Source organism: Castor canadensis, chromosome 11 (genome assembly GCF_047511655.1).
Source record: "Castor canadensis chromosome 11, mCasCan1.hap1v2, whole genome shotgun sequence".
Lineage (NCBI taxonomy): Eukaryota > Metazoa > Chordata > Mammalia > Rodentia > Castoridae > Castor > Castor canadensis.
The window spans coordinates 126,127,117-126,145,011 of NC_133396.1; the positions used below are offsets into that span (position 1 = coordinate 126,127,117).

General features: G+C 47.4%; 1 protein-coding gene across 2 annotated transcripts in view; it reads right to left on the bottom strand.

The window, feature by feature from the left end:
• Positions 1-17,895, bottom strand: part of Rassf5 (Ras association domain family member 5) — a 65,506-nt gene that overhangs the window by 32,985 nt on the left and 14,626 nt on the right. For both annotated transcript variants that reach the window (XM_074048479.1, XM_074048478.1), the window contains exon 2: positions 5,673-5,794. In XM_074048479.1, the coding sequence (XP_073904580.1) occupies positions 5,673-5,794 (122 nt within the window). The remainder of the gene's footprint in view (positions 1-5,672; positions 5,795-17,895) is intronic.

The window sequence follows — 17,895 nt, forward strand, 5'->3', positions numbered from 1 at the left end:
TCCGATAATGGAACCTCAAAATATAGGAATATAGCAGGGCTTAGTGGTGCAAATATGTAATCCCAGTTGCTTGGGAGACAGAGGCAGGAGGATGGTGAGTTTGAGGCCAACCCAGAAAAGTCAGGGAGACTCTATCTCAAAAAAAACCAACAGAATACAAACAGAAGGGCTAGGGGAGGGGCTTGAGTGGTAGAATTCTTGTCTAGCATGTGTGAAGCCCTGGGTTCAAACCCCAGTGCCACAAAACACATCTCTCTCAAATAAGTAAAACCAGTTGAACACAAATATGCCTCAACAGATGCCAGCTACAGTTGTTACTAATTACAGTTCGATTTGTTGGCCATTTTTAGAAACTTTCAGAAGAGATTCAGGACCCTGCACCTCCCTAGAGGTGTGCAGGTGTCTGTCAGGAGCCCTTGTTAGGGACCCAGGGCCTCTTAGTTGTCATTACCCAGTCCATCAGTACCCCAAGCTCCTGCTTGGGCTCTTCGCTTCCTGCTCCCTGGCTCCCCCATGTGGTGGTCCTAGATTCAACACCTGGCTGAGGCGCCGAGGGCTGAGGGCTCAGGCCCTTTCTTTCTGAAGGGTGGGTAATGGAGTCAGTGGCGCCTCTGCGGGAGGGAGCTCAAGGCTGGGAGCCAGGAAACTCAGAACTCCCGGCCAGCTGAGTCAGCCCTCTGCTGCTTCCAGCAGGGGCCCAGCTAAGGAGTGACAATGGTGAGGGGCATATCTGTGAGTGCTTGGGAAAGGAGTGTGCAGGGCAGGGACCTGCAGGACTGAAAGGCCATCAGGCCAGGCTGATAACACCTTTGGAAGTCATCTGTGCCTTGGTTGAATGGGGGACAAAGTCATCTACAGAGCAGAACAGACTTAAGACTCAGACAATCAAAAGTCACACAGCAAAAAGGACCCACCCAAACTGTGAGCATAGCGTATATCCACGTCAGTAACCCAACTTGTGGCACTGTGGAGGCTGGCCGAATGAGACCCTGAAGGGTTCCGTGTATACCCCAGACTTAAGACTCATGCTGAGGGAGAAGGAATTTGCTGAAGGTTTTCATCACGGGGCCGACATGATAACAAACCCAGAGAGAGCTCTGGACTGCTACCCCAGGATACTCACCCCTTTATCTACATGTGCTTTTACCTCCGTCTTCTCACTGGGGCTTCAAAACACCCTGTGGACTGTCCCATCTCTCACAGGAGACACCCGAGGCTCAGAGAAACAAGGAGGCTCATCCCGGATCCAAAACCAAGTATTTCATCTACACTATTTGGGTTAGAGCCTAACTCTTCTGTCACCCAGGCCAGAGTTGTTTTTTTAAAACATTTATTGCCTTTTAAAAACATGATATTGAAACATATAGATTCACCTGCCTGTCAAATAGCACAAAAGCAAAGAGCTAAAGTTGAAAGTCACTCTGCCCCTTCCAACTTACACCATGTCCCGAGGTGAACTCTTTTTGGACAGTTTTTGTTGAGCAACTTCCAGGCCTCACTCTGCGCTCACACACACACACACACACACACACACACACACACACACCCCATAAAAGGCCAAGACTGATATTTCCTGTGATGCAGCTTGTTTTCACTTTGCACTGTTCCCTATCAGTACTTGCAGATGATGCTTCATTTGGAAGTGCACTGTGATATTGGTATGGATGCTGGAATTTCCTTCCCAGCATCCCACGAACTCTCTCCATAGCCCCCCAGGCACTGCCTGGAGCCAGTGTCCTGGACAGCCAAAGACAGCAGCTCTCTACAGCAGTATTTCCCACTGGGGACACCTGAAAGAATTTTAGAACAGGACCCAACTCAATCTCAATAAATATTTGTGGGATGAGTTTGCAACAGTCATTAGACATACTTTTCTGTTTTTTAATTTAGAGGTATTAATTTGATTTGCGTCTTGGAAATAAAAAAAAATACTAAGTACACCAAAGCAGCGATTTGAGGATGTTTACAATTTTTTCCTTTAACATAAGTTGATTTGTGTTTAATAAAATGAGTTTATTTAAAGAAAACTACGAGGTAAATAGTAGCAGTGAGTGGAACAAGGTTATGGCCAGGATCCTAAGTGTGGAAGTGCCTGAGCACTTAGGAATGGCTGTGGGAGGGGCCGGCCACTGCAGTGGGGCTGGGACTTTCCTGGGCAGGAGGAGGGAGAAACATTTGAGCCTGTTGAACATAAGAAGTGTTGAGCACTGACTGAGGGGGCTCTGAGTGGCAAGGGAGTGTTTAGGTTTGGCTCTTGTAATCTACGCATTTCACAGCCCCAAAAAAAGTGGCCCCAAAGATCAGAGAGACAGAGCTACCAGGATTCCCCCAGGCTTTAGTGGGTTATGGTGAGAATCAACAATAGTGGACAAGGATGAAATGTCCTCTCTGGGGAAGGTGGCTTCCTCAGAGGCAATATGAGGACTGGAGCAAGCTATCAGAGGTCTCTCTTCATCACAATGGCCCTGGGGAGCTACTGTGGGATTTTGATCATAGGGGAAATATTGTAAGAACACTTTTAAGACCACCAGAGGGATACATTCCTTGGGGCCTGCCCCCAAATAAAGCACTACAGCTGTTTCGGCAATTTAATATGATCTTCAACCAATAGCACTGATGTTCTCTGGCAAATAGGCTGAAACTGAAGCCAGGATTTGGGGTAGACTTGCAGATTTGTTTGGTCGCATCTTGAGTGCCCAAGAAAAAGTCAGACATCCTACACCTCAGGATCTCCAAGGACAGACTGAAAACTCAGGGGTCCTTTGGTTGGCAAAAGCACAGGCAGCCACCAGCCACCCTTCATCTGTTTCTTAGAGACACCAAGAGAGACAGGCCCCCACGGCCTTGAGCCATCCCTGCCCCCTCCACCCCTGCCCCTCTTCTCCTGCAGTAGCAGAGAGAAGATAGTCAGAACTTTGTGATTATTGCTTTTAAAAGGTTGAGGCCAAATATTTATCTATAGGATGATCTCAGCCACATTTTTAAAAATGTATGAATGTACAGGAAGGACGTACAAAAATGTTAATGAAGAGTGGTTCTCTCTGGCTGGAAGAAAATCAATGATTTACTTTTTCCTTAAAGGGCAGAGAGGAGAAATGCCACAAAGATGAGACCTCCTGATAGCCATATGTCCCCAACCTAGCTGAGCTCAGATCCAGGCCTTGCCACAATAAATCCCCAAAAAAGATGACAGCAGCCCACGAGGTTAGCTCAGCCAGGTGAGGACATCAAGATGAAGGAAGGCTCCATCCTGACGATAACAGGATTGAAGCTAAGGCGGAAATCAGCACAAACAAGCTCTTAGAAACGGCGAGGGACCTGGAGCAGGGCCCAGCTTTATTGACAGAAGGCTGGGTCCAGCCAGCTCTGCCGAAGCACGCAGCCAGGCCTGTCCAAGGCAAACACCGCAGCCCGCCCAGCCGGCCCGGCCGCCCCTCGCAGGCTGTTTGCTGATTGGGGGCCACTCAGCATCACGCGGGATTCTTGCCTGTGACATTTCAATAGTGTTTCTACTCTACACAGCCTTGATTTAGCTTGCCAGAGGGCTCCAAGGTGCCTCCTCTCTCCCACAAAGGAAAAGGAGATGGAAGCTCTGATTCCAGACACTCCATCAGACAGCACCGCTCCCCTGCCAGTGCTCTGAGCACCAGACGCTGTGTGCAGCAGACCTCAGGCCCTGCTTGGCCTTTTGCCACCGCACCTGGGAGCTGGCTAAACTACTGTACAGCAGGGCTTCACAGTCTCAGAATGATTGACATTTGACAATGATGACAACTGGCTGTGGAGGGCTGTCCTGGGCATTACAGGATGGCTAGAACCATCTCTGGCCTCTACTCACTAGCTACCAGTTGCACCCCCAAGTTGTGAAAAACAAAAGTGTCTCTAGATATTGACGAATATTCTGGGTTGGGGGCCAACTCACCCTCTTTTGAAACTGGCTGAGAATACCCAAGGAGATCCAGGAAATAGTGGGGGTGGAGATGGGGCTCCAGGACTGGATGGGCAGGGTTGAGGAAACAGAAAGAGGAGCAACTTGGAAGCCCTCGAAGAAAATAAAGAGTTGTTTAAATAAGCTTTTAGGAATGTTGCTCTGTGGTGTGTATGTAACCTCCTTCCTCCACCTTCTAAGAAAACCTTCATCAAACATCTGCATCCTTGGGCTGGGGGTGTAGCTCAGTGGCAGAGCACCTGCATGGTACTCCCGAGGCCCTGGCTTGATCTCCAGCAAAAACAGCAAGAACAGCAAAAATCTGCATCATTCATCAGCACTTTGGGAGTCTGACGTGCGCTCCCCAATCCTGGATGGACAGGTTCCTGCCAGAGGCCAGGCCCTCCCAAGAGACCAAGTTGCATTCAAGCTATACCAGAAACAGCTACTATTCCAAAGCCTAGGAAGGGTGTACCAAAAATTTAAATATACCAATTGAATACCATCCTCCTGAAAAGGTCACACTTTCTTTCTAATAACACTTTTCCAGCAGGAGAAGAAGGCCTGGGAAAGAGCAGAGAGGCTGGGAATGCCCGTCAGTGGGTCAGGCATTTGAACACCTTGAGCACACAGATGACCACTTTGGGGATTTGGGGCTGCCTGTGAGTACCACATAATGTCTGAGTGCCTTATTACTGTCTCTCAAAGCACTCTGGGCTTTTCCCTCTTAGACACAGAGTTTGTTTAAGTCTCCCTCCCCTGCCCTACTATAAGCACAAGATGGGCAGGGGCCACATCTCGTCCCTTTGTCACTAAGTCCCCAGCATTCCTAGGTGTGGCACGTGCTAAACACTCACAACAGATTTGCTAAATGAATAAACGGATGACACCCTGAGACACTCCTTACTTCCCTGACCAGCAACCTCAGATCCACAGATGAAGACTCACATCAAATGTCGCCTCCTTTGAGAAGCCTCTCGAGTTCATCCAGCAAAAAATAATTGCACTGTGTACCCAAAAAAATACTTGGCTCACACTTTTATTGTGCATGTGTCCCAGAATATACTATTCTGCCTCCCCTGCTAGAATATAACCTCTCTGAGAACAACTGAGATGTCTCACTTATTTCCCCTGCTCCCATGAGCACTTGGCACAGGGCAGATAATCAATAAACGCTATTCAACACACGAATCGATAAATGCTGTCCTCCATCTCCTCTCCACTACACATCAAAGTTCAGGAACACCGCAGTTCTAGTGCCTTGGCAAAACCCAGAACCAAGAGCTGAGTTGAACATCAACATCCTGGTTCTTCCACACAGGGAGAGAACATTTGGTTGCCCCACTGAGGGGCAGCCAGGATAATGGGAAGGGCTGTGATTGACAATCCATGTTCTGAAGGCGGGATGATGTGCAAAGCTTCAGCCTCACCATCCCCATTGTCCCAGTGCTGTCAGGACCTTCTGCAGGCTCCTCTGCCCTCACCTATGCCACATCTGAATCAGAGCCCTAGGCCAAAAGAGCCTGTGCTTAGGGAGAACTACGGGGCACCGCTGAGTATCTGTAGACTTCTCCGTGCCACTTTCCCCAGACCTCTTGGAAAGGGTGTGTCTGCTCCACCTGCCCCAAAGGGGTCCCCAATATCTAGCACTCTTGGAATACTGACTTCTCATGCCACCTCCTGCTGTCCAGAGCTCCTAGGAGAAAAGACAGAGCTGGAGAAACCCATGAGTTCTGTTGCGTACCTGGCCGAAGGTGGGGGTGAGGGTGCTCTCTGGAGAGGGTCTGTCCCGGGCCTGGCCTTCCTGCCTGCTGCAGTCCAGCTGGATTAGGTTGCGGCACTCTGGGTGGCAGGTGAATTTACAGTCTGGAAGGAAAGAACCAAAGGGAGATTAGCGGCCAGGCAGAATTTCTAGCCCTTCTACCCAAAGAAAGAACCTGGGGACTACATTTAGCTCCAATGTGAAGACAGTGCAGGAGAGGGGAGGTGTGGGAGACAGTCCCTGGATGACAGCTACCCTCTGGGCTCTACACCTGTGCTGCTTCCGCCTGAAGTATGCAGTGTGAACTTGCACCTCTCATTATTTGGGCCTGGGGACTTTAGTGACTTCCTCATAGTCAGGTCATCTGGCCCCAGACTGGTGCTCGTTCTGTTAATTCCCATTGATCACCAGGGAGCATGGATCCCTGGGGACAGCTTCATTTCTCTGGGTCTCATTTTTTCAATCTGCAAAAACAGGTACAGCTGCCCAGACTGTGGCATGAGGATATTTACAAGCACAGGAGAGGATAAATCTGGAAAAATTAAAAGTTCTCTAGAGACACAAGCATTATCTTTAGCAGGAAGGGCTGTTACTTCTTGGTCCCTGCCCAGTCCAGAAATACCAATATGGCTACTCTAATCCCACTGAAATAGCCCAGCAATAACATCCCAAATTGGGAGAAAAGCACACATTTCATGGACAGTGTTCACTTCCATGGAAGCACAGACTCAACAATCTGTAAGCCTTGGGGACTCCCTTACAGATGGGGTAACTAAAGTTCAGAGAGGGAAACTGAAGTTCTCAGTGGCACACAGCTTGTCAGTGGCAGAGCCCAGGTGGCTGGCATTTTCTAGCTTTCTCAAGGACTCTCTCTGGCAGAAGGGAGGTGAAGTGGAAGGGGCCCTAAGACTCAGCCAGGTGAGGGGAGGGAGTGGGGCGGATGAAGGAAAAGGGGGCATCAGCAGAAATCACACAAGCCCCTCATTGTCAGCAGGCAAGATACTCAATGCTCGGATCTGCAGTGTAAATCCCACAAATAGCCACCAGGTTGGCCACAGTCACCTGTCCTGGAAGTGCCACACATAGCTCAGTCAGCAAGCTCAACCTTGTAGTTGCTAGGGTCTCTCATGCATTTTTCCCTCCTGACTGTGAAGTCACCGCATGGGATGGCTGGGGCAGGTGAGTTTTATGGCAGGAGACATCACAGCCTGGACTTTCTTGGATAATGTGTTGGAGTCACTCTCGATTGATAAGGGATCGGGCACCCCAAGAAACTTTTCTTTCCTTCTAACAAGCTCCAAAACTTTAGCACATTTAGTCTCTGTCTATCTCTCTCTCTGGTGGTACTGTACTGGGGGTTGTTGAACTCAGGCCCTCACACTTGCTAGGCAGGAGCTCTACCACTTGAGCCATACCTCCAGCCCTGGTCTCTCTTTTAGGCTGCCAAAGCGCTGTGCTGTGGTAACCACTCTTCTTCCCACACATTTGAAGAACTCTGGAATGACTCTCATGCTTCCCAGCTGCCCCTTCCCCTACACCCCAAAGATGAGCTGCTGGGCTACATTCCTTGTTTGGTTTTGCCACTGAGATCTGAGGGGAGTGCCCTGACAATTTGGGGACCCACAAACTCCAGAGCCCTGCAACTTTCTTGCTCCATGGTCTGATGCTCCAGGCCACCTTTCTGGCATGGTGGTTAGAAGAAGCACTACCATTCGTCTCCCTTGTGCTCAAGGGTGAAGCCTGTCAGTACTCCTCCATCAGACCTGAGTCTCCAGGCCTTCCTAGCTCTCCTCTGTGGAGGCCTCTCCTCTTGCCTGGAGATGGAATGGGTAAAGTCAGTTCTCTGAGGTGGCACCATCGACTTGCAGGAGCCCATGTGAGTTTCTGGGCCCCCACAGGGAGATCTATAGCTCAGCATGGAAATAGCCTCACTCTCAATGGGGTCAAGGTCATAGAGGGATGTACAAGCCAAGTCTCCTATGCCTGCAGCACCCAGAAATGCCAGGGATTTCTGATAATGTAGCACCCAGGCCAGAGCCCACAAAGGGCAGCATTGTTCCAGGTTCCAGCCCTGGGACACACCTGTGTGGCTCGTGGTCACACTCTGAGTGATGAAGAATGCTCCAGGGATGCCAAAAAGTGGGAACAAGGAAGAGGAGGAAGGACCAGGCATTCCTCCCAACCCCCAGCTCCATGGTCAGTGAGAACTGCCATCAGCTCACAAATGGAAAAGGTTCTTGGAAGCAGAAAGTTCTCTTCCTCTGGCAACTTACTGCATGGTGACACAGGCATTGTGTCATCTGTGCATCTGGGTCACTCTCCTTTATTCCCTCTTTCTGACATGCACATACCTCAGAAAGATCTTTTTTACAGCCCTGATGCTGAGCTGGATGGAGCTGGAATGGAAGACTCCAAGAGGAGGGTTTCAAGATTTTAGAGAAAGCACGTTTGAGCACTAACGACTTTCTTCCATCAGACCGTGTAATCACAGGCTGTAGCAAAGCCACTGGAGCACGTCTTCATATTTCCCAGCCTTTGGAAATGCCAAGCCTGGGGCTTTCTGGTCAGCAGTGATGAAGTCAGAGCCTTCATGCCCTTCTCTAAACACAGCCGCCTGCAGGGCTGGTGTGTGCTGGTTGTGGAGTGATCCACCACCCCAAAGCCAGGACCATGTCCCAGGAGACCCAGGGATTAAACCTTCTAGATCACTCGTCCCTCAAAACAGCTCATTGTGGATGCCCTGCCAGACCATGCCCCTAGAGTCTCATGGGCCCCCACAGTGCTGTTTGGACAAGAGAAGAAAGAGGATGGAGCAGGGCCATGTAGACCCCATCATCTCTGGCAGCAGCATCCACATGGTAAGCCCAGGCTTCCACATGCCTGTGCTAGCTTGAGGGTAAGGGTGAATAAGGCAGGGCCCCTGGGAAGCCAGGTAGCTGGGCAGATGGCATATACATGGGAGAAGACAACTAAGGAGCAAGACAGCCCAAAGACAGCCTGACTGGCCCAGGTCTCAGAAGCTTGTTCAGACAGAGACCTGCCAGCCAGGGCAGTCAGGAAAGCTCGGGTTGTCAGGAGTCTGTGTGGAGTAGAAACAAGGGATTGGCTGGGGATAGCTCAGACGCCCACATCACAGGGGTTCTAACATCACTCAATAGCTAGGACAAGGGTCTTGTCACCAAGAAGCAGCTAAAGACTAGGAAGCAGCAGTCCTAAGGCTTGAATCATAGTTTCTTAGAGAAAGAGAAATCCTTCCTTGCTTCCTCCTGGCTTCTTATGGCTTGCTAGCAGTCCTTGGCATTCCCTGGTTGTAGCTACACACTCAAACTCTACAGGCCTGCGTCTTCATGGGCCCTCTCCATGTTTCTGTGTCATCACAGGGCTGTCTTCTTGTAAGACTACTAGTCATGAATGGATTAAGAAAATGTGTATCTATACACAATGGAATTTTATGCAGCCGTGAAGAAGAATGAAATGTTATCATTCGCTGGTAAATGGATGGAATTGGAGAACATCATTCTGAGTGAGGCTAGCCTGGCCCAAAAGACCAAAAATCGTATGTTCTTCCTCCTATACGGACATTAGATCAAGGGCAAACACAACAAGGGGATTAGACTATGAGCACATGATAAAAGCGAGAGCACACAAGGGAGGGGTGAGGATAGGTAAGACACCTAAAAAACTAGCTAGCATTTGTTGCCCTTAACACAGAGAAACTAAAGCAGATACCTTAAAAGCAACTGAGGCCAATAGGAAAAGGAGAACAGGAACTAGAGAAAAGGTTAGATCAAAAAGAATTAACCTAGAAGGTAACACCCATGCACAGGAAATCAATGTGAGTCAATGCCCTGTATAGCTATCCTTATCTCAACCAGCAAAAACCCTTGTTCCTTCCTATATTGCTTATACTGTCTCTACAACAAAATTAGAAATAAGGGCAAAATAGTTTCTGCTGGGTATTGAGGGGGTGGGGGGGAGAGGGAGGGGGCAGAGTGGGTGGTAAGGGAGGGGGTGGGGGCAGGGGGGAGAAATGACCCAAGCCTTGTATGCACATATAAATAATAAAATTTAAAAAAAAAAAGAATACTAGTCATATTGGATTAATGGACCACCCTACTCAAATATGACCTCATCTTAACTAATTACATCTGCAATGACCCTATTTCCAAATAAGATACCATTATGAAGTACTGGGGTTAAGACTTAAATACCCTTTTGAGGAGGGGGTGGCAGGAAGCACAGATTCTACACCATATTGGGAATATAGAACCTTTAGGCCCAATGGAGAGGTTTCCATGGACACCATCTCCAAAGATCAGCAGTGGGCTGGCAGGGCCAGAGACCAAAGGAGTGCTGGGCTGAGACCAGGGCCACTTGGCCCTGCTCCTGGCTTTCACCACCAAGGTCACCACCTCAAGCCATGGGGTTCAGGTTCAGAGGCCACAGCAACCTGTGTTCAGAGATGACACTCCTCCTTCCACTTCAATTCAAAGGAGGGAAAGTCTACAGGTAGAAATGTGTGCTAGGAGATTGTTTTCCCCAAATGTAGAAGCTGCAAACCACCCCTTAATTCCAGGGCTGCCAAACGTAGCTCTGCTCCACCCCAGTTACCAAATGCAGGCACACACAAAGTGCACACACATTCTGCCAAGTGCCCGTGTAACCTGAGTGGCTCATTTTTCTGAACCTGGGTACGGCATGGGTAATACCATTAGGGTCTTTCATGCTCGAGTTGCACAGAGGACACTGAACTCACAGAGTTCTCCCCATTACTCTCTCCTCTAGCATAGGCCAAAGCATGGGGTGAGGGTGCAATGGGCCCCAAGGATGCAGAGCCTGGTATGGGGAGCCCACCACCTCCCTGTGGTTGCTCCCAGGTTGGTAAACAGCAGCTTCCAACCTGCATGGACAAAGCAGCTTCTGAAACCAAAGAAACCTCTGAACTTAGGAGCCTGAACCATTCTCCAGGCGTCCCTGGAAGAAGACCAGCCACCCTGGAAGGGTGAGACCACATCTTGTCCCCATCTCCTTCCATACTCTTTCTCAGGGCCAGGGACCTAGTCTGTAGTGTGGTGTCATAGGGAAAGAATGGTCCTTGGGGAAGCTGGTCACAGTTTCCACTGTGACACTGGGAAAGTTGCTGACTGTCTCTAAACATTAATTTTCTCAACTTTAAAATGCGAATCATAAAGACCAGTTCATAGGACTACCCGAGCATTAAGTGGAATTCTTTTTTTTTAGGAACTTACTTGACTTTATTAAAATAAAAAAAAACCCTTATTCTTTAACTTAGCAATTTAGTTTTCTCTCATAGATATAAAAGCATTTACATAGGGATAGAAGCTCCAAGGTCAATTTGCAACATTAGTTACAATAGATAAATAGATATGACTATATATATATATATATATATACATATTCACATAGGTATCAAAGTTGTCTTCATTTGATTTACAAATAGAACATGTCTATATGTATCACTCCACAACTTTCCATTTTTCTCTCAAAACAGGTCATGGCCACCACTTGAGATTAAAATATCCATCTCTCATAATTCCTTTTGATATTTGGGTAATATCCAATGATCATCTGACTTCAAGAATTATTCAACAATTATCGAAGATAATTAGTTTGTTATGACAAATATATGAGTTCAATTGTGTCCACCCCAAATTTATATGTTGGTCTCTAATCCCTAATGTGATGTTATTTCGAAGTGAGGTCTTGCTGGTGAGTGGAAACTTTGGTACCTCTGCCACCACCTGGGACTCCTTCCCCTCCTTCAAACTCAGTTTCCTCCAACACTTGGATTTCTAAAATCCTGCTCTAGTTATAGAAAAGAAGGTTGTTAACCACTGTTGATCCTATCCAGTGTTGAGAGGAAGAAGGGAAGACAAGATAGTGCATTATTAGTGGTACCAACTCCCTGCAGGGATTTATCCTGAAAGTATCTAAAATGTTCATCACCCCATTGTTTATGATGGCGAAATACTAGAAATACCCCTAAATCCATCTCCAGGGGACTAATTACAGTCATGACATTATTTTTCAATGGAGTACTCTATAGCCATCATAGAAAATAAGACAAATCAACATTGGTCAACATGGAAATACAAGTACCACTGAAAGAGGAGAAAGGCTGTACTTGATAATCCTAATTATTCAAAATGCACGTACTTATGTGCTATGCAGAGAAATGTCTGCAAGATGCCACATGCTTGCTGTAAGGGATGAGATTTCAACTGTTTTCCTTTCTATATAGTCTAAATTGTTCAGGTTTTTTACAATAACCAAACATATATATATATATATATATATATATATATTTTTTTAAATGGGAACCATTTGTAAAAATGTACCACAAAAGGGGAACAAAGAAAAATCATGTGTCCAGCTTGTGATGACAACTGGTACCATTATTCACCACCTACTATGTGCCAGAATATGTACACATGATCTTATGTAATCTACACTGTTTGAACAGTATGTCTTCTACCCATATTTTTAAATATATATGTGTATATTTAGAGAAGTTTTAGGTTCATATAAAATGAAACAGGAAGTATAGTTTCTTTAACCCCCCACCCCTCACCCCTACACATGCATAGTCACCCCACCAGAGGGGAATATTTGTTAGTTGATAAAGCCACATTGATGCGTCATATCACCCAACGGCCACAGTTTCCATTTGGGTCCACTTTTTTTTTTTTTAAAGTTTTAGCAAGGGTTTATTTTAGTATCACAGGATAAAGTATAGATGGGAAGGGGAGAGAGCAACACTTCCTGTTCTCCATGCAGGAAATGGGATTGGGGCCACTCTTGATGTTGTACATCTCTATAGGTTTGGACATGTGTAATTACAGTATCATACAAAGTAGTTTTGCTGCCCTAAAACTCCCCTTTGCTCCACCTAGTCACCCTTTTCTACTCTCAACCCCAGGCACCCACTGATCTTTAACTGTTCCCAGTTCTGCCTTTTTCAGAACATCACGTGGTTGGCTTCAGTGTGCAGCCTTTTCAGATTGGCTCTTTCCCTGGGTAATATGCATTTATATTTCCCTCCTTTCTTCTCGCTGCTCGACAGCTTTGTCTCTTTTTCTGCTGAATAATGCTCCCTTGTCTGGATGTACCATGGTTTATTTATCTTTTTACCTACTGAAGGACATCTAGGTTGCTTCAAGTATTGGCAACGGAGCTGCTGGAAGCATCCATGTGCAGGTTTTCGTGTAGACATAAATTCCCACTCTTCTTGTCCACTTCTATTTTAGAGATGAGGTAAGCCTTGGAGAAGTTAAGTGAGTCGTTGACACCCTCACAGCCAGCAGGCCGGGGTTGGGCATGGAAGTCCATCACACCTGGCTGCTTCTCAATGGCTCTGTTTTCTCACTCAATAGCACACTCCTCAGAGCTGTGTCCTGGTCCTGTGCTCTGCATTGCTGAAGGCCAGGAATGGGCCCTGGGAAGGGGGCTGGGGATGCTGAGGGCAGCAAGAGCCTGCATTAGAAGTGCTTTTTCCTTTGTCTAGCAGGTAATAGTGAGTGCCCCTCTCTTGGGTTCCCCCCATCCGTTAAGGGTTTGGGAAGGGCCAGTTCACAGCTGGTTCAAACTTCCCAGCTAAGCCAAGCTACTCAACCTTGACCCTGGGAGTTTCTGAACCACTCTACTGTCTTCCTGCCCTGCACTGGAATGCTACATCTTGGAGACTCTAAACTATGGAGACAGAAGTCACAGATTCTTATCATGAGCCTCTCACTAAAGAAGCCAGCTCTTCAATCAAGGTCAAACTCCATAATGTAGCAAGCTATCAGCCTTCTCCACTCAAACAGGCCCAGCCTTGGCACCCTGCTCCCCTCATGACATCAGGATGAACATGGGGCTCCCAGGACCAGCTGCCTCACAGATTGGCACCAAAGGACACCTATTCATCAGCTATAAATCAGTAATCCTTGAACCCCTCTGTTTGACATGTGTGATCAAGGTCTTTGAGAACAGATGCAAGGGATAGAACACTCAGTCTGGGCTGGGCAGTGGAAAGAATCTCTGGAGTTACATGGGTCAGGATTTGAACTTGAGCCCTGCCTCTAGCTGGATATGAGATGCCTAGACAATTCACCTTAGTTAAATATGCAATTCATTTAGTCTGAATTTCCCCATCTGCAAATGGGAGCAATAATATGTTTCTTGTCAGAAAATTTGATGCCAAAACTAGAGCGACTATAGGTAAAGTATCTAAAGGTACCTGGCACCCACTAGGTACTCAATAAATGGTAGCTGTCATTTTCAACACTGTGGGACTCCTGAGTCAGGATATGCAGTTTTCTATTGACTCAGCATGTAATGCCAGGCAAGATCCTCTTGATTTTCAGGTCCTCTTTGGCTGTATTCAGGAATGCAGAACTGGGCAACTTTCCTACTCACCTAGGTTCTTCCTACTTACTCCCACCTCCCTCCAACCTCTGCCTGTGTTGGGTTCAGAGGAGGGGGGTAGGGGATGGAAGAGAGGGTCATGCTGGGGAGTGGGAAGGTAGAGAGGCTGAAATGGCTGAGCTTGGAGGTCTATAGTCATTGCCAAAGTCAATACAACCTATACATTTTCCACACTCCTGGCTAAACTCCTAGTGAGGCCATAGCTAGGGAATGGAAACTCCCCACTAAGGGTCAGGCAGCCACCTCAGAACATCTGTGTTTTTGTGTTCCAGGAAGGAGCCTGAGTCCAGTCCTCTTGAGACCATGTACTATAGTTTCTTGTTTCTGAAGCCAGACCACCCCTGAGGACACTCAGCATCCCCCAGCCCAGATGGAAAAGGAACACAACTGCTCTTTCCCAATACAGGACCCTAACTCTAACTCTAACACAGGAGGGGAAGAAGAGAGATAGAGACAGAAAGGACAGAAAGATAGAGAGACAATGTGCCAGAAAGCAAGCAAGGAAGCCAATAGGAAAGGTCAGTGCAATGGCATGATAAGGGGCCTAGAACTCTGAGGTCAGAGGTTGCTGGCTCTTCCCATGGACAGCCAAGGTGGGCAGCTGGCTGTGCAGGTGCTGCTGTCTCTGTGGGAAGAGCGGTTGCACCTGAACATGCTCAGGTTTGGATCCAAAATTCCATTCCCACGTAAAACAGAAGGCTGGGATGGGAGGGCTTCATGGAAGCAGGTCTTCCTGCTTCCCAGGTCAAACTGGGAAGAGAAAGTGATGGAGAGGTGGAATGGCGCTGGGTAGCCTGGGTGAACCCAGGCACAAGGAAGTGATCCGGGGACTATCTATCCCCACTCTCACCCAATGACCCTATCTGTTTTGCCTTTAGCAGGGCTAGGGGCGTGGAGGTTGACATGTGAACTCTGAAGAGGCCTCTTTGTACTGAAGGGAAAGGCAAAAGATCTGCTAGATTGTGGCTCAGCAGATATTAAAGCAGATACCAGGGCTGGGGGTGGGGCATAGGCCTATAATTCCAGCAATTGGAAGGTGGAGGCAGGAGGATTGTGAGTTTGAGACCAATCTGGGCTAAATAATGAGTTCAGGGCCAACCTGGACTATAAAATGAGATCCCACTTCAATTAGCAAACAAACAAAAGCCAGATATCAAAACTCCCCAGGATGCAATTCCCCAACCCACGCCTCTTGTCACATTCCCAGACAAGCTGGATATGTCCTCTGTGCCCTCCATTCAGCACACCCAACCAGCCCAGCAGAAGCTGGGTATCTAAGTAGCCTGCAGAGGCACAGCCCTGCCACGCATGAGTAGCTGTGTGTAGAGGGGTGGGTATGCCTTTTGGACAGCACATTAATCATCTATTCCCAACCCAATGACATGTCCCCAGGATGACACCACTGGAAGAAGGGAGGTGCTGTGGCCAGGCCAGGCTGGGTATATGTGTAGAAGTGGGGCAGTTGGGAAGGAGAAGGGAAAGAGGGCAGGACCACTCACAGCACGTTCAGACAGGCAATGCAGGAAGCAAGAGGAGGGCAGGCAATGCCACCATGCACCCAGTGACTCGGGGGCAGGGCCTGACCATAGGGAACCTTGTCTACATAGCTGAGTTCCTGACACTTGGCTCTTAAGGGCACTGTACCTGCAAGCTTGTCCCCATGCCTTGTGTGTATGTGTATACATGTGTACAATTATAAACAAATAGAGTTGAGTCGATTCGCGATTGCACATCTGACAGTATTAATTGACTCCCTGCCAGAACAATGCTAGAACTCTCCTTCCCATTTTGTCTGCCCCATTTTTCTCTGCTTTTTATACTTCCAATATTTGTACCACTTATACTTTTTTTTGGCGGCACTGGTGTTTGAACTCAGGGCCTCACACTTGCTCAGCAGGTGTTCTACCACTTGAGCCATTCCACCAGCCCTTTTTTGTGATGGGTTTTTTCCAAGATAGGATCACATGAACTGTTTGCCTGGGCTGGCTTTGAACCACGATCTCCTGATCTCTGCCTCCCAAGTAGCCATGATTATAGGCATGAGCCACGCACCTGGCCACTTACACATTTTTTGACTATAATGGCTGTCTAAAGTCAGCTTTTAGAGCTGGAGTGTAGCTCAGTGGGAGAGTGCCCTGTGTTCAATCCTCAGCACCAAAAAATAAAATAAACTCTATTTGTAAGTGGATTCAGGCCTCTTACCACAGCTGTTTTTAATTTTTAAATTTTAATTTGGCTTTTGGTTGCCTATATTTTGGGAAGGTATTATATTTTTATGTGCAGAGTGATTTCCTAATGACTTGGTATGCACCTTAAAGAGCCATGTCCCTGTTTTACTGATCTTTTTCTACTGTGGCACTGTGGGCTGTTGATGGAGCAGAGGGAGGAGGGATATTCTGCTGTCCTTGTGTGAATGGCACAGCATCCCTGAGAATCCCTCCTTGGCCAAGAATGGCAAAAGCAAAGGATTTGGGGAAAAATGTAAAAATAAATGATTTGAGGAGGGGTGTCATGGCAAACAAGCCAAATGGAAATTATTCCTCATATGCAAATGACTGTGGGACAGTCATCACCTGGATCCTCTGACATCACATCCAAAAAGGTCCAATTTGTACTTAGGATGCAGTCATACAGATAGAAGTATGGCAACACAGCACATTTTTTGAATATGATAATTAAAATGTGTACACTTGTCAGGACACATGTACTCAGAGCCAGCATCAAACCTTTCTACCTAGTCTTGTCTCCCATTTTTCCACATCTACCTAGTTTCTGACCCTTCCCACCAGTACACACATGCATGTCCTTATTGAGGGCCCCACCATAAGCTAAGCCTGTTGCAGCAGACAGCCAGTTACATCCAAAGATTTTGTGTCATAGAAAGAAGTGTGGGAGAGGGTTTTACAGATAGGGAGAAAGAGTTCAATACAAGCCAGGAGAGGTGTCACACCTGCAATCCCAGCTACTTAGGAGGCAGGGATTGAGAGGATTGCAGTTTGAGGCTAGCCTGAGCAAAAAGTTAGCAAGATCCTATTTCAATCAATAAGCCAGGTGTGGTGGCATGTGCCTGTGGTCCCAGCTGCCTGGGACGCTTAGGTGGGAGGATCATGCTTGAAACCCTGGACCAAACAACAACAACAATCTGAAAAATAACCTAAAGCAAAAAGGGCTGGAGCCCTGGCTCAAGTGGTAGCGCACTTACCTAGCAAGCACAATACCGTGAGTTCAAAATCCCAGTACCACCACCACCAAAAAACGAAAGAGATCAATACAGATAGAGTTTACTTTGATTGTAACACACACACACATACACACAGAGAAAGAGAGAGAGAGAGAGAGAGAGAGAGAAATCCTACTGGCGGAGTACCTTCAGAGAAGAAAAAATATTTTAAGCTATTACTAGACAGTTAGGTTTAAGAGAAATGAACAAACACCGACAACTGTGTGGTATGCAAGCCAGCGTGGAGGTGACAGATACCCTCTTGGCCTTCCCTGCTCAAAGCATGTGTCACTCCACTGTGGTGTAAGAGAGACTAAGCAGTAGAGGTCCCTAGCCCAGGCTTTGGGTCTTCTCCACCATTCTGAGAAGATAGAAGGGTTGCCTGAGTAGCTGACAGAGAAGGACACGGGAAGGTGTACATATGGAAGGAAGAGGTTATGGGTAGTTTTGGTTCCCTTTGGTTTGGGGTGGTTTTTTTGTTGTTGTTGTTTTTAAAGCAGACACTGATTCTGAGAAGGGGCAAAAGGCAGTGTAGCTTCTTGGTTTCCCAGAATAATT